Source organism: Sceloporus occidentalis, unplaced genomic scaffold, assembly GCF_023333645.1.
Source record: "Sceloporus occidentalis isolate IW3139 unplaced genomic scaffold, rSceOcc1.0.p SCAF_195, whole genome shotgun sequence".
NCBI classification, from domain to species: domain Eukaryota; kingdom Metazoa; phylum Chordata; class Lepidosauria; order Squamata; family Phrynosomatidae; genus Sceloporus; species Sceloporus occidentalis.
Window position 1 is genome coordinate 1,252,096 of NW_028317175.1, and position 27,053 is coordinate 1,279,148.

Below are 27,053 nucleotides of genomic sequence, written 5' to 3' on the forward strand. Positions count from 1 at the left end.
GCGCCGGCTTACGTCGGTGACGTCTCGGCAACACACGAGGAGCCGTTGAGTGAGTGCTGAGTAGGGTTAGTGCTACAGCCGGTTGTCCTGTTTTAAAACAGCCGGTGCTGCTGTCCTTGAGTCCCGAACGCGAACGCCATACGCTAGACTCCCACACTAACCGGTTGTAAGCTTCCCCTCATCCCATCCTCACACCCGGAAATGGACGCGAGCGACTCAGCCCCGGATTCCTGGGAGCAGGCGGACATTGACACTCAGGAGGCCCAGCTCAACTCATCCCTTGCCAAGCTCAACGTGAATGCCAAGCCGTTCGTTCCCAATGTACACGCCGCGGAGTTCGTGCCTTCCTTCTTTATGACTACACCGGCCTCGGAGCGACTGCAGGAGGAGGGTAAAGAGACAGGGAAGGGAGCTAGATGGAGGCCACACTCACAACCCCCCCTCCCACCCGGTGTGGCGCAGGAGCCGGGCGGTTGCCGAGTGAGGCCTAGAGGTATGGAGGGTGGCCGGTGTTCCCTTCCCCCCCACCAGCCCAGGTCTGATCGTAATCAGCGGGTAGCAGGAGCACGATTCACCCGCCCAGATGTCCACAGCACGAGGGAGGTGCCTGCAGTCGGATAGGAAGCAGACACCCTGGTCCTCTGTGCCCTCACATGCGATGTATCCGTCTATGCGGTATTTGGCGCGGCGCTATGTGTTTAGCGTATATATGTATATATATTTTAATTGGCATTAGTGAAGCAGCTGGATCCCATGCAGTGACTATGGGGGGAGGGGGAGACAAAGAGATTTTTTGACAGTAATGCAAATGTTTTCTAAATAACAAACACAATAGCTTATGCCCAATTATACCGAAAATTATACAGCGGGAGTCGTTGTTGCGCTTGCGGTGCGGCTGTCCCATCGCCTCCTCAGGGACCGTTACCCAGTTAAGGCATTTTAAAGGGACACCCGCTAAAGAACAAGAAACCCATCTGGTGTAGAATCTGACAATCTTGCCACTGATTGGCAGTTTGAAGCAACCAATCAATGCCAAGAATGTGCTCCCATCAAAATAATTGAGCTTTCTGTGTACGCGTGCGGGTCTGCACAGAGCCAACGCTGGAACTGGCTGGAGGTGAGCATGTCGGGGGCCCGGAGATGTGCAGGAATACGTCTCCTGCATGGAGAATAGCTGTGATGTAGGGGAAGGGGCACATGCATATGGGGGGTGCTGTGCCCCATGGCTATACATGGGAGACACAAGCATTTCTATGACCCTCTAAGCTGTCATATGCTTTTAAGTGCACGTGATGGCTGGCGTGTCCCGTTGCGTATGATGTGGTACCTGCACAATGCGCCTTGCACTTAAACCAGGACTAGACATATAAAGCTTCTGTTACCCAGAACAATGCATACATACTAAGGGCTCGTACTGTAGTTACTGACTCAATGACCATATAGACTTACGCACCCGAATCCCACTGATCAGTCACGTTTCACAAGTCACACACCCTTCTGACGCGGGAGGGCACGCAGTAGCCTCTAACTTACTGTGGTTATCTCTAAATATATTCTAAGCAGTTTTTGCTGTTGACTTAAACATTCACCAAAAATGAGATTGGCGTCTTGTGAAAGTTAAGTTTGACGAGAGTATTAAAGACGTGGAAACTATCTGCCGTGGGCAGGTTTCTAGCTGGTGGAGCCGCTGAGTATTCATAATGTGACCTGGGGCAGGAGGGTACGTTCTCGGCTGTCCTCGGCCCGCTTTGCTTCACACGTTTCTGACTTTGCGCGATTGCTAGTAAAGCTAAGTAGCAACATAACGAAAAATATTGCTTTTTTTTTTTAAACATTTTAAATGGAATCCAAAATGTGCATTATACTGTAATACATATTTAGCAGCCTTTACTGCCCCGTACCTAAAGAGTGTAGCCATAGTGCTGCAAAACTTTCCAGCAGTCAAGTTAAAGGGACGGTTTGCTGTCACTAAAGAAGAATGCATATTTAAGTGCTATGTGAGTACATTAATGTGTTCCTTAAAACAAGGCACCTGAAGTAGAAGCTGCAGCCCTGCAGTTGCATGCACAATCACCCCACCACACACACACGGTCTGCCCCTGATTGGCTGCTTAACGCATTGAAATTATCACTTTCCACACATGGGGGTCTGAACATCCTTGGAGGTAAGTATATCGCGTGCAAAGAGATGTTTGGCCGAATAGCTGGGGCAGGGGGGCATCGTAGATATTTAAGGGGCAACTGCTCTGCAAACTTTGTTTTACACAGTATTTTGTTCCCAATCAGCCCAAGGGCTTTACCGAGCTTATGAACCACAAGGACACCACTTATAAAGTGTTAACGATTTCCCCCAGAAAATGGAAGTGTTGTCTCATACAGTGAAGGGGTTATATTCTGTGTGGACATGTTTTGCCCCAGAAGTAAGCCGTAGATAAGGCTGACCTTGGTGAACCATCTGTTGCGTGCCCACAGAACTCTGCCACAGAACCTGTTTGCTCAGATGATTTTACTTTGTAGCTCGGGGTTTTGTGTGGATCAGATGATGGGTGTCGGGCACTCGCCGCCAGACATGAATGCCACCATTTTGAGGAACACATGTGACCTGCACGTAAAGTGGTGCCCTGTAGTATGTGTAACATTCCTTTCGGAGTGTAGGACGCCATTTTATTGTGTGTAGGTCATTACGCTGTGAAATGTGTGTTTCCTTTAAAAAAAAAATGGCTGATATGGCAACCTGTAACTGACAGCATCTCGTATCGCGTTTATCTCTTGCACAGCTGTGTAGATAGATCCCCAATTATAAGAGTACACTGAAGACACCATTACAAAAAGTCATATATTTAATAGAAACCCAGAATGTGACTCCAGACAAGACCAATGCGTACCATCTAGTCTGCCCGTGTTTCCGGATGTAAAGACAGATCTTAATCTGCCGTCTGTCTCATCTTCCATCTGTGCTGGCCAAACACATCTACCGCATGCATGTTCCAAACCTCCAATACTTCCTCTGGGAGGCATTTCCATGTATCTGCCACCCTCTCAGTAAAGCAAACGAAATGCACAAAGTGTATTAAAAGGTAACGCTTTCTAAAGTCCTGACTAAAATCTAAGTGTGTACAGATTTGCGCATGCTGATGTGACATTAATTATACCAGAGATGAGCATCATTGAGACAGCAAGTCATGTTTCCTTAAAGTAGACCAGCTGGGGCGTTTAGTTACTTGACCTGCCCTGGTGGGGTAAATAATGTAGCATTAAGCATGTTTGTTTTTTTTTGTTTTACAAAAGATTCTTATCTTGTCCTTATTCCTTTATTTACTGTTTAATGTAAATGGCCCTTTCCTGAGGCATGAAGGGGTCTTGTGTATACGTTGCTTCTTATAAACGTGTCATTGGCGAGCTGTGTGATGGTCCTAGTTGTATGAGGTTAGAATTTTATCTCATGTGTGATTTAACTTTTTTACATTGCCCTTTTTTTATTCACCAAAGGAGGTTTGCAGTAGAGTTGCAGTTTCGTTGATTTTTATTATGTATTATGAACCAGCTGATACAGGAGCCGTCAAGCTGGTCCTACAGAGAATGCGTCACTCGGATGGCGAGGTGGCTTTCCCAATATCTTGTTTATCTCTAAAGAGCCGGCCGGCGTATTTCTGCAGGAGAAGCTCGCTGGTGTCGGCCCTTCATAATGCATAATGGAGCGGAGGATCTTAAACAGCAGCTCTCCTGCAAGTATCTGCTTGAGTGCTTTGTGGAAATGAATTTATATAAAGAGGCAAACTGATGTTCCTCTTCTGTCAGTCAGAACCCTGTCTTATTTGCAAAGTCCTTTATGTGGAGCAGCACCTTTTTAACTTACTGGACTAATACGCTCTTAATAATAAGTGGCCCACTGAGAGTAAATACTTTATGGTGTCTACTGAACGAGGCAGTTAGGTTGGTTTCATGCCATATCCACACTTCTTCTAGAGAAGACCAACAATCCTTTCATTAACTGTACCCCTCGGGTTTAAGATCCTCATAAACCATATCACTATCGGGCTGTGATGGTGAAGATTGTTGTGCTGCGCCAGAAGTCCGGATCAGTCTGGCTTTCTTTCGCATGGATGGAAATCGGGATTTTTTTTTTTATTTTTTTTTTTCGGCCTTAAGAAAACACCAAATAACCTATCGCTTGTTCACTGTGTCACCTGAATGAATGTCTTTGTGGAAAGTCACTCTTTTGGTACAGCGCCCCATTAAAGGGAAAATAGAGGTCATCTTTTAAGACACTGATTTCTCCTACACTCTTTCTGCTATTCTTAACCCTTCCATAGCAAAAAGCATGTACAGGGTTAAATTGAACCCTTAAAACAAAAAACCCCGATTATAGCAGTTGTTGTTGTTGTTGTTCAATGCCTGTTTTAGCTGAAAGGTTGTTGTATAATAGTTATTTTTTACGGTCATTTTATACTTGGCCCGCAGTCTTTGTCGGGTACGTGTTTGTGGATTACCCGTCTGCTTGTATTGCAAAATCTTTTAAAGAGGTGTTTTGGTTTTTTTCCCTCCAGACTATTTTTATTTTCACACCCCTGGTGATATATATATATATATATATATATATATATATAATTGTATACTATGCAGTTGTGTAATACTTATGCAATAAAGGTCATCTTATATTGCATGTGATACTCCAGGAGTCAACAAATTTGGTTTGTATCTAGGCCACCCTATGCTTTCCTTGAGGTAAAGCGAGTGCCGTGCACTGTGTGATCCGGCTGGCAGCCTTATGGCCCCCGCTACACCAAGCCCCCGCAGGAAAGAATATGGTGCTGGATTTGTGTTCCTCCAAAACCCTGGGAAGTGGCTTCTATTCGCCATGGCGACCTGGTGTTTGGGGTTTGTCAAGCCCTGTGATACACAACCCTTCTAAATGTCGTGAAATGGGGAAGAAAATATATTTTTTTAAATGTTTATTGATAATATAGTAGTCCATTCTTCCCTAGGTATAGCAGGAAAGATGCATCTTGTCTCCTAATATAGAATTAGCGATGAAAAGTAAATGACAGGCAGGACCCGGGAATCCTCGTTACCAGTGACTTCAGGTTGGCCTGGTGTAGTGTGTGAATTTCATTGATTAAATGATCTGTAAAATAATAACCGAATTAGTTGAAATGACTCTAAGCAGAATTTCATGATTTTTGTTTCCTCAGACACACTTGACAACTCTGCACAAGATGAAAAGTCTCTGTCCTCTGAAGGTATTTGTTTTTCTAATACCGTATTTGCTCTGAAAAATACCCCTCGTCTTATAATCGGGGTCGTCTTATAATCAGACCTCAAATAGGTCTGGCTATAAGACTAAGATCCAGATCCTCATGTGTATGCACGCCCCCCCCCCTCAACTTACCGGTGCTTCTGAGTCCCCGGTGCTTAGTCCGGGCAGCGTGTAGAGCTCTACGCGATTCGCGTAAATGGGGGGCATAAGGCATTTCTGTAGGCAGAGTGCTCTGTGAAATGCCCTTTAACCCTCTATACGCCACTCTGCCTCCTGAAATGCCCTATACCTCCCTATATGCCACTCTGCCCCATAATATGCCTTTTAACCCCCTAAATGCCAGAGTGGCATATAGGGGTATAAGGCATTTCTGGAGGCAGAGTGGCACATAGGGGGTCAAAAGGCATATCATGGGGCACAGTGGCATATAGAGGGTTAAAAGGCATATCATGGGGCACAGTGGCATTTAGAGGGTTAAAAGGCATTTCTGGGGCAGAGTGGCAAGCCTGGGGGCAGATGTGCTGGGGGGGCAGGTTGAAAAAAAAAGGAAATAAAAACAAAATATTTTTCTCAATCATAGCTTTTATTAACAAACAATTGTTCACATAGTTTACATGAATTAACATTTACTGGTAAAGCTTTTTTCCTATAGGGTTAGGCTTTTTCTTTTCATAAATTAATATTCAGATTTTGGGGGGTTGTCTTATAATCAGGGTCGTCTTATAATCGAGCAAATACGGTAATATTTAATGTACCAAAACCTAAATATAATTTGGACCTCAATGTCATAGTTTTATTCTTGTATTGGGGGGGTGGATTTGTCCATAGTCCGCATGAGATGTTCTCTGCTTCCATTATGGACATATGGCTGCAACAACTCTGTAATGCAACAGGTTGGTGTTGATGTTTCTTGAAATGCCAATTAATTTTCTTTTATCTCCAGACTCCAGTGCGGTTGTTGGGATGGAGGTATCAGAGCCAGTTGGTGAGTAGTATTACCGCAATGCCGGGTGATCTCTGTACCTTTTTCGCAGAGCTACCAAACAGAGCCCTGATGTTACCCAGTTCTGGGCGCTAGGCACAAAGTGGAATGAATATATATATATATATATATATATATATATATATAATAATTTTATAGAAAAGGGAGCACACCCTAAAAGCATAGAAGGCATACACGTTCAGATTGCTAGGTTGCTGCTAAAATCATAGCGACAAATACACAATACGGAGTTAGAAATCAGCGCACACCCAGCAAATACCATTCACAATCTGAGGCGTGTTAGTGTCTCTTTATCAGAGACCTCGCCTGTGAAATTTAGGTTAATAACTACTTGTAAATTATGTGAAAATACTTGTAGTTTATCAGTTGATAATACTGTCCTTTTTAACTCTTTTTTTTTATAGTAGAAAATGGAGAGTCAGAAATGTCCCCTGAAGAGTCCTGGGATCGTAAAGATGAGCCCAGTGAAGCTGAACCAGGGGGCGGTTTGGGTGATGGAGGGTCAGCTGAAGAAGTTCCTGTTGAAATTATGGAGGAAGAAGAAGAAATAGCAGTACCCAAAACTGTTGTTGTACCTCCCGATGCTCCCAAAAAGGAACATGTGAACGTTGTGTTCATCGGGCATGTAGGTATGTGACTTTAGAATTTTTAAGTGAAACTTCAGTGCGCAAAAACTCCTATAACTAAAAGTAATAAATCAGTCTAATAGCCACCATTAAATGTTTGTAATGTGGGGTATGTGTGAAAAGTTAAGTACTTGTAGAAACCAGTGGTATGTTCTGCTGATTCTGTACTAGAAATATTTATATATAAAAGATTAACATAAACACTTAACTGAAAAATATAGAATTGATCAAATGTTTGTGGTAAACTTCCTATATATATATATATCTATCTATCTATCTCCAAAATCTGGTCCCAACCAGAAAATAACGACGCCAGTAAAAGCCAGGACTAGTTTTTAAATTCTGAATAAGAAAAATATTCTAACGTAAGTAAATGGATCCTTCCCGGGACAAGTGCCTTATCCAAGATCTTAAATATTTCAGCGTGTACAACATCAGCTTCATCATTTTTCTGGGAAAAGGGGTTATTTTAATTATTTTGTCACATGACAAGCGGGAACATACAGGCTGTTACCATAGAAACATTAACGATTTATAAAAGTTTTTATGTGATTAAACCTACCGTAGACAGAATAAAATGTTAGTTCTGCTAAGGTTTGTTTGCATCACGCACTACACAGTGCTATTAATATTTTGTTTAAACCGAACAGTGCTATTACATTCTCTTAACTGTTGCTTGTTTTTAGATGCTGGCAAGTCAACCATTGGGGGACAGATAATGTAAGTATATTTATTTAACTAAAAAAAAAACAAACCCTTTTTGTAACGAGTGCTGGAAATAACGTCTTTGATCCAGCGATTGCTATTTTACGGCGTCTTCATTTATTTGTAACCATACATCTTGCATGTGTTCGTACCTCCTTGTCTCGTTTTTATGTAAATTGTATTAACTGGGGTGACTGGCCATATTTCTCCGGGATTATACTGCAAAGGGGTCGGTTCTTTTCCTTTCCCCTCTTCTCACACGTTGTACTGCTCTGTGCCTTCTATATACAAGCAAAGTATTTCCATTCTCATCCTTCATGCTGCGAGCTTCTGCATCGGCTAACATTTGTTTGTATCCGCAGGTATTTAACCGGTATGGTCGACAAGAGAACACTTGAGAAATATGAAAGAGAAGCTAAAGAGAAAAACAGAGAAACCTGGTAAAACTTTTGTTGGCCTAACTTGTAATCCACATCTGTTCTTGCAAAGTTTTTATGTGATTATGGCTGCTGATTACAAAACAGGAATGCTGCAATAAGTGGTCAAAGTTCAGTATGTCGCGTTATAGGATAGTTGGCATATGTCTGCTGTTACCTAATGCGGTAGAAGGGAATGCCCAGGGCGCCTGGTCCTGGGAATCCTTTTCATCCATATTGTTCACTGTTAACGCAATAGAGAAGATGTAGGGAGACATTGAAGCTGCTTTTAGTACAGATAATTTGCCAATCTGCATTTAAGGCACCTGATAGAAATTTGGCCTTTTAGTGAATCACAGACTAAATGAATAGCTGCCCTGGCTGTTTACACAACTATTTGTGTGACATAATCGTTATTAAGGTTTATTGTTCCTAACGTTTTCATTTTCTCCTAGGTACCTCTCGTGGGCCTTAGACACAAACCAAGAAGAAAGAGACAAGGGTAAAACAGTTGAAGTTGGTCGTGCCTACTTTGAAACAGAGAAAAAACACTTTACTATCCTTGATGCCCCTGGCCACAAGAGCTTTGTCCCAAATATGATTGGTGGCGCTTCTCAAGCTGACCTGGCTGTTCTTGTAAGTAACATTTCTTATGATAAACCACGCTTAGCTGATCTGTTTTTAAAAGTCTTTAAAAGTCTGAGAATAAGTTGTTTAACCCCTTGATGACAATTGCCGGTCCGGAAAATCAAGGCCTTAACGACAAATGACGTGCCAGGACCGGCACGTCTTTAAACGGGTGCAGAAAGCGATCTATTTTCGCTTTCTGCACCGAAACGGCGTTGCTGCAATGCCTCGACCTCAGCAACGCCATGATCGGCACAAAGGGGCCATCTCTGGCCCCTCCCCGGGGCGTCATCATCCGCCATACTTTGTATGGCGGCGGACGCCTCCTAAACTTAAATGGTGTCGCTGGAATGCCTCGATCAGGAGGCATCCAGCGACACCAAACACTTACCTCTCGATGGGCTGCCGGTGGCGGCCCGGGTAAAAAAAACAATAAAGGTGAAAAAGTTCGCTAGATGGTCTCCAGACCATCTAGAGAACTCTGGCTCCACTTGCAGGTTGAATACAGGTACTGCATTCACCATGCAAGTCAATGGAGCCCAGCTTTCTAATCAGTGTGATTAGTAAAAATAAAATTAATAATAATTAGAAAAAAGTAGTAAAAAAACCAGTAAAATGTAAAAATAATTTCCCACTGATGTCACTATCAGGGGAACCTTCAAAATTTAAAAAAAATTTAAAAAAAAAAAGGCAAAAAAAAATTAAAATATATTTTTGTGAGCAAGTCCTAAAATTGGCATATTAGCTTAAAACAATTCTCACATGGAAAGAGTTAAAATACTGGCATATTAAATGCCCATGGGGTGTCTACTTTAAAAAAAAAAAATGTATGATTTGATGGGGTAAATTGAATTGGCCGGGTTCAACAAGGTCCCAATTAACACGGGGGGAAGGATGGCCACACATCTAATTTCCAATTAGAAAAATGCACACGTACCAAATGTGGCCTTTTAGTTCCCCCAAAAAATGACAAACCCATGCATGTGGGGTATCACTGCACTCAGGAGATGTTGCTGAACACATATTGGGGTGTCGTGTGACAGCAGCATATACCAGGAGCTGTAAATTCATACATAAAGTAGCTGTGTGGGGGAAAAATACACACAAAAAAAATACTACTGCAAACTTTGAAAAAATTCTGGTGGTAAAATATGTGCATGCAAAGAGTTAAAATACCCTGGGGTGTCTAGTTTTCAAAAATATATGGCTTTATTGGGCACACTGAAATGGCCCGGCTCAAAGATGTACCAAATAGGGCATGGGCAGTGGATCCCCAAATGCCAAAGTTCAACATTGAAAAATGTGCATACCCCAAATGTGGCCCTTTTGCCCCCAAACACCCAGGCAAAATCATTCATGTGAGGTATCGCTGTACTCAGGAGATGTTGCTAAACACATATTGGGGTGTTTTATGATAGTGACACATATGAGAACCTTTTAATTCATACCTGAAGTAAAATGTGTGTGGAAAACAAATGCAAAAAAAATTACTACCATAAAGTTTGACAAAGGCTGATGGTAGAATTAGTGCTTTGAAAGGGTTAAAATACTAGCATTTGGAATACCCTGGGCTGTCTAGTTTTCATAAATATATGACTTGATGGGGTAAATTGCATTGGCCGGTTTCAAATATACCCGAAATGGCACATGGGGGAAGAATTACCAGATTTGGAAAAAATGGCTTTGAAATAGCAAAACGCTACCTGTACTTTTTGCCACATAATGTGTAGAAAAAAGCAAAAAAACATAAAAACATTGGGTATTTCTAAACTCAGGACAAATAGTAGAATCTATTTAGCAGGTTTTTTTTTATTACCTTTTATAGATGAGTAAAAGATTTTTCAACTAAAAGTTAGAAACAGTCATTTTTTTCTACATTTTTCACCATATTTTTTTTTTTTAATAGTAAATAATATGATACAATCAAAACAATGTCATCTAAAGAAAGCCCTTCTTGTCCTGAGAAAAACAATATCTAATGTGTGTGGGTTCAGTAAACGGGAAAGAAGAAAATTACAGCTAAACACGAGCAGCGCAGAAATGTTAAAACGGCCATTGTCACGAAGGGTACAGAAAGTAAAATCAGCCTTTGTCACGAAGGGGTTAAGAGGGACATACATCTTTTTCACAAATATAACCTTTTAAAGTTCAAAAATCCTTTATGCAATAGAAGTGTAATCGGAATTTACATACGTGTAGGGGACAGATCCTTTGTAAACGCAATTGGTAGCAAAAATGTAATTTATGTGTCCAGCATATAGCTTTCAACAAATTGTCTAGAGAGGAACCAATTCTTTTTTTCCTAATTTCTAATGTTAATACGTGCTACATAAAGAATGTCACAAGTTGGTATCTTGCACCTAATTGTTTTTGGTTAATTGCTTAGCACCTGTCAGTTTTGTAGTTTAGTGCACTTGAATAGTTCTAACTGCTAAAAATATTTGGCTTTTAATGCAGGTCATTTCTGCAAGAAAGGGTGAATTTGAGACTGGTTTTGAGAAAGGAGGACAAACCAGAGAACATGCCATGTTGGCCAAAACGGCCGGTGTCAAACACTTAATAGTTCTTATTAATAAAATGGATGATCCAACGGTGAACTGGAGCAACGACCGGTATGTTCTGTGCCAAACTTGGGAGGGATAGTTTTATAATTAGCTTATAAAAATGTCCTGGTTGTGAGCTTTTTGCCTCTCGTGTTTCTGAATCTGATGTATTAACAATAACGAATAAAATTGCTGGATAACTAACAGTGTATAGTATATTAGGATATAGGAATTTCTTGTCTATAGCACTAGGCCACGCTCCTGGATTCTACGTTATACCAGAACTCCATATATCATTGTTGAATACCGGTAGTGTCTGCAGGTAGAGCTATGAACCGGCTAATATATACTTCAGGCATTCTTTTTTTTTTTAATGGTCTCTTGTGAACATGGCATTAGGCCTCTTGACTGATCAATAATGGGGTTTATGACAGTTTTGACCCTTCTCATCTCTGCTGATATCAAAGATAGCCTGGAATATATTTTTCATTTTAGGCATAGTTTACTCAATGTTGTGATGTATTGCTTTGCTCAGATATTCGGTCCCTCAGACAACGGTATGTTGGTTTTATTTGCCTCTGATAAAATGATTACTCTTTTGTTTATAGGTATGAAGAATGTAAAGAAAAGCTTGTGCCCTTTTTGAAGAAAGTTGGATTCAACCCCAAAAAAGATATTCATTTTATGCCATGCTCGGGGCTGACTGGGGCCAACCTCAAAGAGCCAGTGGAGTCTTGCACATGGTACAAGTAAGTGGAGACATTCAGTTTGCATGTGATATTATTTCAGTAAAAGGATGTACAATCACAGTAAATTGAAGTACAGTCAGTGTTTGGGTTGGGATTCTTCTCTTTACACTGTCCGCTATTTGTGGCATGATTTATAAAGGCGATCTAGCTATATTTTATACAACGTATATATATTTTTTTCTTCTCTTCCTCAGCGGATTAGCATTTATACCATATCTAGATAATATGCCAAACTTCAACAGATCATATGATGGACCTGTCCGGCTGCCAATTGTGGATAAGTACAAGGTATGTTCAAAGGTTGCAATAAATCTTAATTCATGTGTTGTGTACAAAGTCTTCTGTCTGCAGAGATGAATAAATGATACGGTGGGGCTATAGGTGTATTTCCCATTGCTTACTAAAATTGCAAGGATTGTGTACGGGTTTTGTTGTTTTTACTGTATTTTGTCCCTCCCAACCGTGTGTTTTTTTTTGGGTTTTTTTTGTTTTGTTTTTGTATTTTCTTTATTTGGATACGATGTGCGTTTTTTTTTTTTGTTTGTTTTTTTTTTTTTTCCCCAATTAACATCCCTGTGTCCATAGAAAATGTAATTTGCAGATTAGAAAGGTCTGAACCAAAAATTATATAGCAGCAATGCCACAATTTTTTTTTTATTTTGTTCAACTAAGGGGGATTCACAGGTCACCTTGTAAAGTCAAATATGCAAATTAAAAGTTGTTTATTCTAGTGTAGTAGTTTTTATTCTATAAATTTTCCGTTGCAGGATATGGGCACGGTGGTATTAGGAAAACTAGAATCTGGTTCAATATGTAAAGGACAGCAGCTTGTCATGATGCCAAACAAGGTAATTGCTTGGTTCTTTCCATTTCTTACCTCTGTGTGCCTGAAGAAACAATTTGTTTATCTGTTTTTGTAGGCGACATGTCCATTATAATTCACTAATTACTGAGCATTCAATTTCAGGTTTACCAGTAACTAGATTGTGTTGGTGACTTACATTTAGTGAAAAGATGATCTTTCGTGCATTTTAGTGTGTGTGTCGGTGTCAAACTCCATGAAGCGGCCTGTGTTTCACTCTCCTGTCCTGGAAGGTTGTAAGCAGACTTTACATGAGTGAGCCAGCCAGTCCATTACCCCACCATAACCTTACCAACATCATATGTTTAGTGAACATCCAGGGATAATATCCTAGAAAGTAATGGTCAGAGTAGGAGATTGATCTCTAATCCGTTTTGCATGAATATTGACGTCGTCTCCCTGTTTGTTTTGTTATCAAGCACACTGTTGAAGTTCTTGGGCTGCTGTCGGATGAAGTGGAGACTGAGCTTGTAGCACCTGGAGAAAATCTGAAGCTCAGACTCAAAGGCATTGAAGAGGAAGAAATCCTTCCAGGATTTATACTCTGTGACCCAAACAATCTTTGCCACTCTGGACGCACATTTGATGCCCAGGTAACACATTTGCTCAGTCTGTTGGGTTTTAAATGTTCTACGTCAAATCTGGCATGTGGCATGAAGTCACCTTTCCCTAGACAAACCACAACCAAACCTCATGACAGGAACATGGCTTAAGTTGGTTGCATTAAAATGGCATTGAGGTTGTTTAACTTATGCTGCACAACCTTTGGGCTACGGCTCTCGTTTTTGCGTGCCCCTAAAGACTTTCACTGGTTCAAAACCAACCTTTAAACTCCATCAACGGCAGTGTTTTCTGCAAAATACAAACTAGAGCAGAGGTAAAGGAGAACACGCTCTGCAGTGGCTGCCAACTGAAGAAGACCTTTGATTCCGCAAAAAAAACCAGAGGTTTCGGGTAAAAGCATCGCCTATCCCACAGACACGTTGATGCTCGGTGGACATATTACAGTCCTTCATATCTTGTTTTCATGCAGGACTATAGGCGGCCCTCGATCCACAGCATGGATACAGCGCATACACAGGCTACTTTACGGCTTCAATGTCCTTTCCTCCCAGCAAAATCCTGATAACTGAGTGTATATGATACAATGCCAGATATTTAATTTTTACCTTTTTATAGAACCGTTCTCTGTGTTTTGCAGATTGTCATTATCGAGCACAAATCCATCATCTGTCCTGGTTACAATGCAGTGCTGCATATTCATACCTGCATCGAAGAAGTTGAGATAACAGTATGTTCCTTTTTACTGTATTTTACAAGCTGCCAAATCCCTTCTAACATAACTTTACATCTTCAACATAAACTATTTTCCTTAGGCTTTAAAAGGGAAAGGTTTACTGTCCCTAACAGCCCTGTTAAAAATGCCTATTCACATATTCTTTTATGGAGAATCCCCCAAAAGGGGACACAATGGAAATGTAATTAAATAACAATTAATATGTAGTCTTAGTCCAAACTCTTAGATGAATTCCCATGGCAAGATATGCACATTCTAATTGTTCATACTGTGACTTGCAAACACAGCTTAAGACAGAAAGCCATTGGGTTAATTTTCATTAGGGATAGTGATGTAAATTTTGTATAGTTTGTCTAATTTTTTTCATTTTCTTACCCAGGCCTTAATCTGCTTGGTAGACAAAAAAACAGGAGAAAAAAGTAAGACACGACCCCGATTTGTAAAACAAGATCAAGTTTGCATTGCCCGTTTGAGGACAGCGGGCACTATCTGCCTTGAAACCTTCAAAGATTTCCCTCAGATGGGTCGATTTACCTTGCGAGACGAAGGTAAGGTCTTTTTTTATGTTTTAACTGTGGTAGTGCAATTATGACTGGGTGGGTAAGGGATATATAGTATTCCGGTGGAAAGTGTATGCTTACCCTATCATAGTATAGATGTAATACTATATCAAGTATGGATCGAGGTCATTGAGCCGGTAGAGTTTGAGGTCCTAGGGGTGGTAGGGAAATTATGTAGACTAGATGGGTCTTGTGGCTTTTATCTGCATCTGTGCATTTCTCACCTGTGTTCTTCTCTTTATCCAGGTAAGACCATTGCAATTGGAAAGGTCTTGAAACTAGTTCCAGAAAAGGACTAAGTTTTTATTTCCTCTTGACCCAGCACAATACTGTGAGGAAAACTGTCTCTACAGAAGCCTACTTCACATCGCCTTCTTACTGTTTGCCCATTGACAAACTCTTCCCCCCCCAAGAAAAAAAAAATAATCACAGCAGAAATACTATGTCCACATTGTAAGCTTTCTCATATTGAGAGCTCTGCTGTGTCATTGATGTATTTCCTTCCCTGAACATTTTCATTTCCTAAGTCCCTACTAAATTTTGCATCCATGGAGAGGTTTGGCAATAGCATCATAAGTGATGTGGACAATAACGAAAACCTAAGAATTTTTTATTTAAGTTCATGCAATACTACACTTTCCTCACCACCAGAACATAAGACATCTTAATTCTTGGTAGAACATGCTAAGTGTGCGAATGTGTGAGCACGTGTTACAAAGAGCTACCATGTTAATAAAATGTTCAATTTGAAACCCCTTTTCGGTATTTGAATTGCTTCTGGATCTTTCTTTTAACCTGAATGTAACACCTGCTGCATTAACTTTTTAACTTTCCAAGTAAAGTATTAAATATTTTGGCTTGGATTTTTTTTCTAAATACCCCCTAATTATCAAATGGCTCGCTGGCAGTTAGGATTGCATCCTGTTTTTAGAAACTGCCATTGATTGGGATGTCCTGATGAGGTCACTCTTTACGTGTCAGATTGCTTATCCAATGCATTGTGTTTAACATCCCCGGTGGGCAATGCTTTCATTGAAAGTTGACTTCACAGGAAAGATATATTTTAAAGCTGGAGTGTGGTTTAATTTAAAAAGCAGGTTGAGTTAAATACTTGTGTTTTCTTCCGACGCTATCTATGTAAAATATATAAAAGAATCTGCTAATTCGCATTGGTTTTACCATAAAGTGCTGGTTTCTTCTTTCATGTTTAGGGGTTATTACAGACTTTGCCGAATGCAGCAGATTTCTAATTTTTATGTCGTTGGTAGCTTTTAAAATGAGCTACATTTTAATTACTAACTGGGAAGGATTCCAGTTCTTAATAACAGTCCGGTCTTTGTGTTTAAATATAAAGGCTTGATAACTTCTCCTTGCTGCTTAAACTATGTCTAAAGATTAGAGGACTATTCAGCTCATAAGAGTTTGCACATATTGAACCTTTTCGGATACATGATATAGTCTTTCTGTCTGTAAACTTTGCATATCAAGAGTTGAGCTTCTCTAGAACTGAAAGCAATGTCTCTGGTTATTGGAAAATGACATCATTTTCTTTATGTATGCCTTTTGTTCCGTCATCCTCGGGATGCAAAGAGCAATAGTGTAGCCCAATGAGTAGCAAGCATGAAAATATCCCCCACAAAGCGAATCCGGGGAGATACTCATGCTTGTGACATCAGGCAATATTTGGATTATATAGATCTAGGCAATGACTTCTGACTGTGTTCTACTTTTAAGAGGAAAATCTTTGTTAACCTGGACTCGGAAATCTCTCCAGAATTAGTTTTTCAGAACTCAAATCCGTAAAGATTGTTTAATTCTGTTTCTTTGTAAGTGTGGATTTCCCATTCATTTCATCAATTAAGGCTACATTGTACGGCCAGAGAAAATTATTGTCCTTCAGTTTAAAATGATTACTCTTGTAGCTGCCGTAATGCATGAATTGGAAATAAATTTTATTATGTCAGCAAAGCTGTGGGCTTCCGGGTTTTTTGTTTCATGTAGGACTTCAGCTATTTAGATAAATATATGTTAAAATGGATTAAAACCTGGAGCATGCCTGTCATTAAAATAAAATAACCACAGCTAATATCAAAAATATAACTTTATATAATCTTAGTTATACACTGCTTTAGCAGTGATTATAAATGGTTACTGATTATAAATGGTTTTAGTAGCAGTACTTGCATTGTTCCTTTAATCTTTTTTGTTAAAAGATTGGTTCATTTGTGTGTCATCTATATTCTAGCTTTATAAAAAAAAAACAAAAAAAAAAACAACCTATTGGTAAACTACAATGTCCATGAATGTAAACTTGCCACCCCCATATTATAATACTTTACTCATTTTCTACTTCTCTCAAAACGTTTTGTTCTAAGATTCCAGCCACTGTAGCCAATATTCGATAGCAGCCACATTTGTACTGGGCTACATCAAGTGAAGTATTACGAGCTCCAAATTGCTCACTGTTGAGATGAAGATAACTATAGGACTGCGTAAACTTTTGTTATGAACTTGCTCTAATAATGCATATCTGCCTTGCGTTCCTTTTCTTGGAAACAGGCTAGATTCCACACACCCCCACACGCGCTACTTCTATTTTCAGTAAGTATACTTTTATACTGTAACCATTGAAATACTTTTTAACTACTTTAAAATACTTTATTGCATATTTCCAAATTATGATTTCACGCCTGCTGTGATTTTAAAGCCTACAACACACTCTGCCCTCGCCCATCCGCCTCTGTGCTGTCTATATATTAAGACAGTTTTTCACCTGACCCGTTTACACTTGAATCTCGTAGCCCGTAGAGGACACCAACCCTTGGTACCCCTTCACGACCCACTATGCTCTGCTGGACTAGTCCAAATCTTTCTCTACCGCTCTTTTTGTCCTTTACTTACTGTCTCTTAATCCTGGTCCCCTGCATTTCTCTCTGTTCTCACATCCATCTTTCTTTCCCTTTTACCGCGCATTTTAGATTGTAAACTTGTGAGCAGGGCCCTCTTTACCTAATGTTTCGCTTTGTCCTAGTCTGTCCATTCCAGTCATGTCAGACCCCTTAAATATACATATATTTATGAATTATATGAAGTGGCGTGTAAATTGTAGGTGCTATATAAATAAAACCGAATAACTGATAGCTTTCATATAGCAACAAGGAATCGAAGCAAGCTCGTTGTAAAAATAACCATATTGTAGAAAGTCTCTTACGCACTGGTAAACGCTTTTTCCCCACATAAAGCTTCTCAACCACCTTTACTTTATAGCCCATTCACACAATTCAATAAACTGCTTTTAAAGTAACCTGTAAACTTAACAAGTCCTGAAAAACATGGCTGTGATCACTCTGTAGGCTCAGCCAGAAGAGGACACCTGGTAACTATGAGTGTGTTCCATGCAACACATACTGTTATGTTTTTTTCCTGTCAGGTGCGGGATATATATATATATATATATATATATATATATATATATATATATATATAATTCCCCACAAGTGTTTACTTGTAGCCACAATAAACTATTCAGCGGGTTCGGCAGCGCTTGTGACCGCTCTCATGCCACCAAAAAAATGGCAGTGGTCACGGGAGGCTCAGACGTCACTTTTTGTGCGACGTTTTGTAGTTTTCCTTGCAGTATGAATAAAGTTGTTCGGCGAGTCCCAGCAGGCGCGCATGCGCAGGAAGGTAATAGCTACACGTGTTGGATGCAACATGGCTGAATCGGGTGCAGTCGGCTTCGACAGCTCTCAGGTGAGACGATTAGTTAAACCCGTCACTAAATGCAGTCTGCGTTCATACTGGCCTCTCTCTTTTAACACGGACTGTCTAATTAGTTTCCTTTAAGAATTACTGGCTGTGATTTAAAGGTCTGTGGGAAAAGTCGCTTCACACGGGTTAAGCTTCATACTAGTTTATGTAACTTTACTAATAATTAATATTCAGTCTGTGTAAAATGATTTGCTTCCCGTTTGTGTATTATTATAACATAAAACTCCCATAACATTTATCATGGGATATGTATTATAATGTTAACAATATAAAGTATTGTTGCTTATCTCAACCTTCCTCAAATATCAAGGCTTTACCACAGGCAGTTTTGCAAATCCACAATGTTCTTAGAGGCAGTTGCTGTTCAGTTAATACATTGTTCTGCCATAGGGACTCGTTGCGTGTGTTACATATGTAATTTCTTTTTACGCTGCCATTGGCGATATATTTCTGTAGCAGTAAGCAATGAGTTAATGTGATCTAGATGGGATTTAGCGCATGCAGAAGTGTTTTGGTTGTAGAACGAGGGAGAGATGAGATGAGAAGCGTCGTGTTTCGGTTACTTCCTTAATGTGGCTAGTGAAAGAAATAGATGGACCCCTGTAGTCACAGGGTGAATTGCCGAGCCATCCACACTAAGATTGAAGTGAGGCGTTAGGAGGGATCTTGGTGGAAACATAAGTATTAGTCGTCCGGGAACATTCAGTTGGGGGGAAACCAAGAAAGAATAGATAGAAGCTTCACTTTTAATTATTATTTACTGCACTTTAAAGACTCGCAATGTCCATAATGATGCCGTGCGGTGAGCAGATTCAGCCGGGCTGTGCGATTAGGTGAAATGACATCATAAATACATCTTTAAATCGAGATAAAGTGTGGAAGTCCCTGTTCCCTTCTTTTTAACAGTAAAACATTGCGTTCCTCTCGCATACTTGCTTTGAGTCCCAACTTCTATTCTGACACTGCCACTAAATGGCCCTTAATACGCTTTGTGATCTTAAAATAACTAGACTATAGACCAAATATATATTTCCATTCTTCATGCATCATTAATTTGTCTCCCTCTCTCTTGCCATACCCTCCAAAAATGTTATAATAGTTCACATGACTTATGTTTTCTTTTTCTTTGCAGGTCAAAAAAGCTGTACAAGCTCTTCTTGCTTACCAAAAAAATAAAGATAACGCAAACTCATTACTTCTGAATGAACATGATAGGATCGTTTTGATGTTAACTGTGTGGAAAATCCCCGAGCGCCCACAGGTTATTAAAATGTAAGTCATAAACCATTTAATTGGGTATATGTGTCTGTGTTGCAAAATAATTATTTTAGAATGTAGTTGACGTGATATATATGTATATCTTAGTGTGTTCAACTTAATGTTTGTTAATATATGGGCTGCACATGCATTGCAGGGACACTGACGTGTGTGTGTATATATATATATATTTATATAATATGTATGTGTGTATATATATATAATATATATATATACACACACACACACACACCATATTTGCTCATTTATTAGACAACCCCCCAAAAATTGAATATTAATTTAGGAAAAAAATATTTTTTTTTCATATTTAATAAAAACTATGATTGAGAAAATCAGTTTATTTACCACTCTGCCCCCCAGTTATGCACATTTGCCCCCCAGATATGCGAACCCGACTTACCGATTCATCCCTAGACTTGTCCCCCGTGCTTCACATTGCCTGGTGGAGCCGGTGGAGGTCTGTGTGATGCGCACAGACAACCTCTGCTTCTGGCCGGTACTTCTGCCGGGGCTTCTATGACTTCTATGCCCCAGAAGGTCATGTCATGCTGGCACTTTGTCATAGAAGCCCCGGTGGAGGTGCTGGCAGCAGAGGAGGTTGTCTGTGTGCATTGGGATGCACACCGACAACACCCGCTGCTGCCGGCACTTCCGTCGGGGCTTCTATGGTGGAGCACCGGAAGGTCCTGTGATGCCAGTGCTCCGTCATTGAAGCCCCAGAGGAAGTACCGGCAGTAGCGGAAGATGTCTGTGTGCATCGCAGAGATGCCTGCCGGAATGGAGGATCCAGGTTTCCAGCAGCTCTGCGGGGGATCTGGATCTTAGTCAGACCTCGAGCAAATACGGTACATATTATACAAACCATGACTTCGTTGGGCAGAAGTTAACTATTTTAGTATTTTATTGCTTTATTTTATAGGTAATCAGCCATCAGTCACAACTAACTTTTAACTAATAAATTGTAAGCTCAGAAGAGCTGAGCTTATTACGTAGAAACACAGAATTTGACTGACGATAAGAACCATTAAGGCCATCTAGACTGCCCAGTTTTACTGCTGTAAAGACTCGTACCTTAATACAGCATGTTTAAATTCCCCTGCTGTATTAACCCCCACCGCTGGCAGGCTGTCAGTTTAGTAAAACATCCTTACCTTCTATCTAAGCCTCTTTTCCTTCTGTACCATTATGCTCATGCCATCCCCCTCCCCATAGTTAAAGGTTTTGTGATCCCTGATGCTATGCTGATGATTTTTGTAACCCAACAGAGCTGAAATTTACCTCAAATTCTACAAATGAAAATAAGAATCTGTATAGTAATGTTAATTGTACGTGACTGTGACACAGGGTGTGCAGAATGTTGATGCATTATTCTCTAATTGCAGCCCAGTGCCACATGGGATTCGCCCGGAATCATTGGAGGTTTGCCTCTTTACCAGAGATGAACCAGGCATGTCTTATGATCAGACTGAGAAGTTCTATAGAAAGTTGCTCAGCCAGCATGGAATTAAACAGATAACAGAGGCAAGTAAGGGATTTGGCATAGAAAAGGACTGTAACTTATTTGAGGAAAGGTGCTGACTATCTCCACTTTTTTCTTTTGTCTCAGTGATCATATTAGTGCCGGGATAGAAGTAATAGTTGGGGGATTTAAATTGTCAAATAACACCTCTCCAACACACTTCCCATCCAGTTGGCTAGTACAGTGTATAGGTGAAGTGTCCACCCTTAGAAAGTGAAACCTTGTTGTGAAGAACATTCCAAGGTTTGTTTTTTCAGGTGGCTTGGATTGTACCTCAAAAGAAATGACGCCTGTGGTCCCAAGAGCTCAATCTAATTTTTTTACATTTTTTTTGTCAGGTCATTCCACTTCAGAAACTTAAAAAAGAATACAAACCCTTCGAAGCGAAGCGCCGTCTGCTTGGGAATTTTGACTTGTTCCTTTCAGACGATAGAATTCGTCGCTTTCTGCCATCTCAGTTGGGCAAACACTTCTACAAGGAAAAGAGGTGGGTATGTCTGTTACACATACTGTGGACCAACACTAACTCTTTCCTTTCGCCCCCCGGAAAATTATTGATGAATTAACAGAAAATGATTAATGAATTAACAGATATCCTTTCAGTTTGTTAGGAGATTAGGGACGCTGCAAAACATGGAAGGCTTCAAAAAGATTATGGGTTTACCAGTCTAAAGGGGCAAATGAAAAGTTCACCTGGAGACGCTTTTGTTTTTCTGACTGTCTTTTAACTCCTTCAGGCCCCGGAGGTTTTCATTATCAAAGGACCAAAATATTTTTTTGCCATGTTTGTTAAACCATGATTCCCCTTTTCCATATTTGATGAACCCGTGCAAATTCTACAACATTTTGTTCAGGACAAGTTGGGCTGCCTTTTAATGATCAGCAAGCCGGGCTTCATAGCAATAATTATAATCTCCATCATCTCAGTCATAGTCATCCTGTGAACTTCTGGTGGGTGTCAGCAGTAATGGCAAGTGACGTTACATGCAACAAGTCGCCAGGAATCCAGCAATTCTGGCTTCTACCAACAGGCTATGACAGCCCCATGTCCCTGCTGCTGCAACAAAGTCAGAAAGTTACTGATATTAACCCCTTCGAGACAAAGGCTGATTTTACTTTTTGTACCCTTTGTGACAATGGCCTTTTTAACATTTCTGCGCTGCTCGTGTTTAGCTGTAATTTTCTTCTTTCCCGTTTACTGAACCCACACACATTAGATATTGTTTTTTTCAGGACAAGAAGGGCTTTCTTTAGATGACATTGTTTTGATTGTATCATATTATTTACTATTAAAAAAATTATAAAATATGGTGAAAAATTTAGAAAAAAATGACTGTTTCTAACTTTTAGTTGAAAAATCTTTTACTCATCTATAAAAGGTAATGAAAAAACCTGCTAAATAGATTCTACTATTTGTCCTGAGTTTAGAAATACCCAATGTTTTTATGTTTTTTTGCTTTTTTCTACCCATTATGGGGCAATAAGTACAGGTAGCGTTTTGCTATTTCAAAGCCATTTTTTCCAAATCTGGTAATTCTTCCCCCATGTGCAATTTCGGGTATCTTTGAACCCGGCCAATGCAATTTACCCCATCAAGTCATATATTTTTGAAAACTAGACAGCCCAGGGTATTCCAAATGCTAGTATTTTAACTCTTTCCATGCACCATATCTACCACCAGTCTTTGTCAAACTTTATGGTAGTCATTTTTTTGCATTTGTTTTGTCATACACATTTTACTTCAGGTATGAATTAAAATGTTCTAGTTTATGTCACTATCACAAAACACCCCAATATGTGTTCAGCAACATCTCCTGAGCGCAGCGATACCCCACATGAATGATTTTGCCTGGCTGTTTGGGGGCAAAAGGGCCACATTTGGGGCATGCGCTTTTTTCAATGTTGAACTTTGGCATTTGGGATCCACTGCCCATGCCCTATTTGGTACATCTTTGAGCCGGGCCATTTCAGTGTGCCCAACAAAACCATATATTTTTCAAAACTAGACACCACAGGGTATTTTAAATGCTGGTATTTTAACTCTTTGCATGCACATATTTTACCACCAGCATTTTTTCAAAGTTTGCAGTAATATTTTTGTGTGTGTATTTTTCCCACACACCTACTTTATGTATGAATTTACAGCTCCTGGTATATGCCGCTGTCACACGACACCCCATAATGTGTTCAGCAACATCTCCTGAGTGCAGTGATACCCCACATGCATGGGTGTGTCATTTTTTGGGGGAACTAAAAGGCCACATTTGGTACGTGTGCATTTTTCTAATTGGAAATTAGATGTGTGGCCATCCTTCCCCCCGTGTTAATTGGGACGTTGTTGAACCTGGCCCATTCAATTTACCCCATCAAATCATACATTTTTTAAAAGTAGACACCCCACGGGCATTTAATATGCCAGTATTTTAACTCTTTCCATGCGAGAATTGTTTTAAGCTAATATGCTAATTTTAGGACTTGCTCACAAAAATATATTTTTTATATATATATATATTTTTTTTTTATTTTTTTTTAAAAAAAATTTAACTTTTTTCAACTTGGAGGTTCCCCTGATAGTGACATCAGTGGGAAATGATTTTTACATTTTACTGTTTTTTTACTATTTTTTTCTAATTATTATTAATTTTATTTTATTTTTTAATTTATTTTTACTAATCACACTGTGATTAGAAAGCTGGGCTCCATTGACTTGCATGGTGAATGCAGTACCTGTATTCAACCTGCAAGTGGAGCCAAAGTTCTCTAGATGGTCTGGACTATCTAGCGAACTTTTAAAATTTGTGGTTCCTGTTACAGGACGGCGGCCATCTTCCTTGATGGCGAAGATTGCCGGCAGCTGCGGCTGTGACCGCTCTCCGGAGCGGTCACAGCCCATCAAAAGGTTAGTGTTTGGTGTCGCTGGATGCCTCCTGATCGAAGCATTCCAGCGACACCATTTAAGTTTAGGAGGCGATCGTCGATCGCCTCCTAAACGCTTTTAAAACGGGCGTCCGCCGCCATACAAAGTATGGCGGATGTTGACGCCCCGTGGAGGGGCCAGAGATGGCCCCTTCGTGCCGATCGCGGCGTTGCTGAATGCCTCGAGGTCGAGGCATTCAGCAACGCTTTTTGGGTGCAGAAAGCGATAGTAGATCGCTTTCTGCACCCGTTTAAAGACGTGCCGGTCCTGGCACGTCAATTGTCGTAAAGCACATGCTTTTCCGTGCCGTGCCAGGACCGGCAATTGTCATTAAGGGGTTAAGCATGGTTTGGTCCAGCGGTTATCTCATTAATTTAACTATTCAATATCTGGGGCCCAGCGCCTTTTGCAGGAGAAGCTCACCGGGCTTGGTGTTTGAAATATGCGTTGTGGATGAGCAGAAAACACCTTGTTTAATAAATATAAACCCCTAGAAAATCCAGGCAGCGCTAATGTTTCACATCCGGCAAGCATTGTTCTAGACACTGTTTTTTGATCCTGGTGATTGATCTCTTCACAGGGAGCCTATATCGGTAGACCTGAAAGCCAAGAACCTTGCGGCAAAACTAAACCGATTTATCCAAGGAACACAACTTCATATAACAAACAAAGGCTGCTGCTAGTAAGTTCCATCGTAACAATGAAGTGCTGCTGTTTCGTTATAGCCATTTTCACTGCATATTAACCAGCATTTCCTTCTTGCCTTCCAGTTCAGTCCGAGTCGGCCACACAGGCATGGATGTGGATCAAATTGTTGAAAATGCAGCTGCTGTTGCAACAGTCCTAGCGAGGAAATTGCCAATGGTATTAACTCAATTTGCAGGTCATTTATATCATGAGGTCCAACATAGCAGCACTATCTAGAATTCCCCCTTGCCATTAAAGTTTTATGAGGTGGTGCCACTAAGTTGTTTTAGTATGTTCTGAGATATGAATGCTAATTTTGGTCTCATTTTTTATTTTTTTTCAGGGATGGACAAATGTGAAATTGCTTCATCTAAAAACCCAGACCTCTGTGGCCCTCCCAGTATATAATTCTCCATTTAACAATCTGGACCAATTGAATGCCTCTTCGGGAAGTCAGAAGAGAAAACAAGTAAGTAAAGAACACACCGCACAGTCAACCTGTATTAAAAAGGAATAAGTACATATCAAAATATTTAAAAAATGCCTTTTATTTTTTTTCCTTTTGCTCAGCTAAAGAGGAAAAAGAAGCAAGACGTCTTTCAGCCCTTACCTGTAGACTCCACGGTCACATCTGAGGTAGTGACTGCACCTATAGAGCAACCGGAGGAGGAGGAAGATGAAGCAATTCCTGAGCTTGTCCCTATATCGGCCACTGCTGAGAAAGAAGAGAAGAAGGTAAGAGCCACCAGTGTCTATGGTGTACCTTCCATACAATGGGATGGTGAATGTTACATGAAACAAAATGCAGTGAGGACTTGGGGAATTGTTCTATGTAGGATGAACTAAGCCTTATGGCTCTTAACCGATAAAAAACATCTTTCGATATTAATGAAAGAAGCTGACAAAACCAGGCAGAGAATTCCATAATAATTATAGGGCGACTCAACAAAGTCTTTGTTAAAGTTGTTGAGGGGACATGATAAATAACCAGAGAGCGAATTGAGGGACCAATGTACTTGACTAAGGCTTTTTGAAATGTGGCTTAACTACTGATTTGTGATGGAGGGATGCGTAAAGTTCTGTCTCCTGTATTGATTGACCCAGACTTGATGTTGAGCGCTTTCTTTATTTCTCCTGTTTGCTTCAGTGCCGGTAAAGCTCCTGACCATTAATGTTTACACAGAAAGGTGGTTCCAGAAATGTTTTATGAAGCAGACATCTGCAGTCACCAAAATTGCTTGCAAACAATAAATCCTTCCACGAGGTGGAGCTCTGTGCACTGGAAAAGGATTAAAATGTGATTGAGTCCACTTAGGATTCATGTTCCTTCACTCGTTGAGCGTAACGTTTTGGATTCTTTTTACAGAAAACCGAGGGGAAGAAAACCCCTGCAAAAAAGCCTAAAGCTGGAGTAAAGAGGCAAGCACCTGTGGAAAGTGAGGAAGTGCCATCAACGCCAAAAGGTGCAGGGGAGAAGCGTAGAGCTAATAAAGTAAAAAATGGTGACCCCACAGAAACACCAAGCAAGCAGAAAAAGGATACCCCGTTGAAACTGAAAAACACAGAAGATGATGAACAGGACTCATTGCCCAAACGCAGCAGTCTTAAAAAGACTCCCAGAAAAACTGGTGTGAAATCATCTGTTAAACTAACAAAATCTGCCAAGAAGGCTCCTCAAACTCCAAAACTAAAGCAGAAGAAGAGGATGAAAACCCCTCAGTCTGTGTAGAGAGATGAACCGATGATTGGTTGTCTTTACTAAACTGTGACTTTGCAAGTACTTTGCTTGAGATGAAGCATTTAGACAGAGTAATCTCTAAATGAGTGTTCTGTGGGGTCCTATCCTTTTAGAAAATACAAGTTGGCCAAGATTTCTTGAATGTCATCTCATCTGTTTAACTACTACAAACTCACAGTTTAGGAAATAAATTCACTGTTTAGAAAATAAAACTCCTTGTCTTTATTTTTCACGTTTACCTATACTGGGTTAATATTTTATAATCAAGTCAATTTTTTTTTTCTTGTCTGTATTTTGAATGTAAAATATACAAAATGTATTTGACGAGAAACATATTGATTTAATGTCATCATTCCATAAAGACTTGGCTATATTTTGTGTCCTGGGTCCTCCTAATCATTATATCTGTCTTCTTGAAAGGTTTTTAATTCCACAGCCTTTCTCTACTAAAGGGTATACAAAAGACGACATAGAGAGCAGTGATAGGTGCTTAGCCAA

The 27,053-nt window shown here is 40.2% G+C and overlaps 2 protein-coding genes across 2 annotated transcripts; both read left to right on the top strand.

Moving 5' to 3' along the window:
• Positions 1–201: 201 nt before the first annotated feature.
• On the top strand, positions 202–14,944 carry LOC149278301 (eukaryotic peptide chain release factor GTP-binding subunit ERF3A-like). The gene is made up of 14 exons (XM_089502116.1): positions 202–391; positions 6,201–6,242; positions 6,665–6,889; positions 7,573–7,606; positions 7,954–8,031; positions 8,463–8,643; positions 11,092–11,246; positions 11,786–11,926; positions 12,121–12,214; positions 12,694–12,774; positions 13,208–13,381; positions 13,990–14,079; positions 14,465–14,633; positions 14,892–14,944. Exons 1-14 carry the CDS (start codon positions 202–204, stop codon positions 14,942–14,944), a joined length of 1,707 nt encoding a protein of 568 aa, XP_089358242.1.
• Positions 14,945–18,359: 3,415 nt separating this feature from the next.
• RSL1D1 (ribosomal L1 domain containing 1) lies at positions 18,360–26,546 on the top strand. Its single transcript, XM_089502144.1, has 9 exons — positions 18,360–18,398; positions 19,549–19,688; positions 21,077–21,215; positions 21,552–21,700; positions 24,711–24,812; positions 24,901–24,994; positions 25,161–25,286; positions 25,388–25,552; positions 26,184–26,546. The coding sequence occupies exons 1-9, from the start codon at positions 18,360–18,362 to the stop codon at positions 26,544–26,546; spliced, it is 1,317 nt and encodes a 438-aa protein (XP_089358270.1).
• Positions 26,547–27,053: the final 507 nt, after the last annotated feature.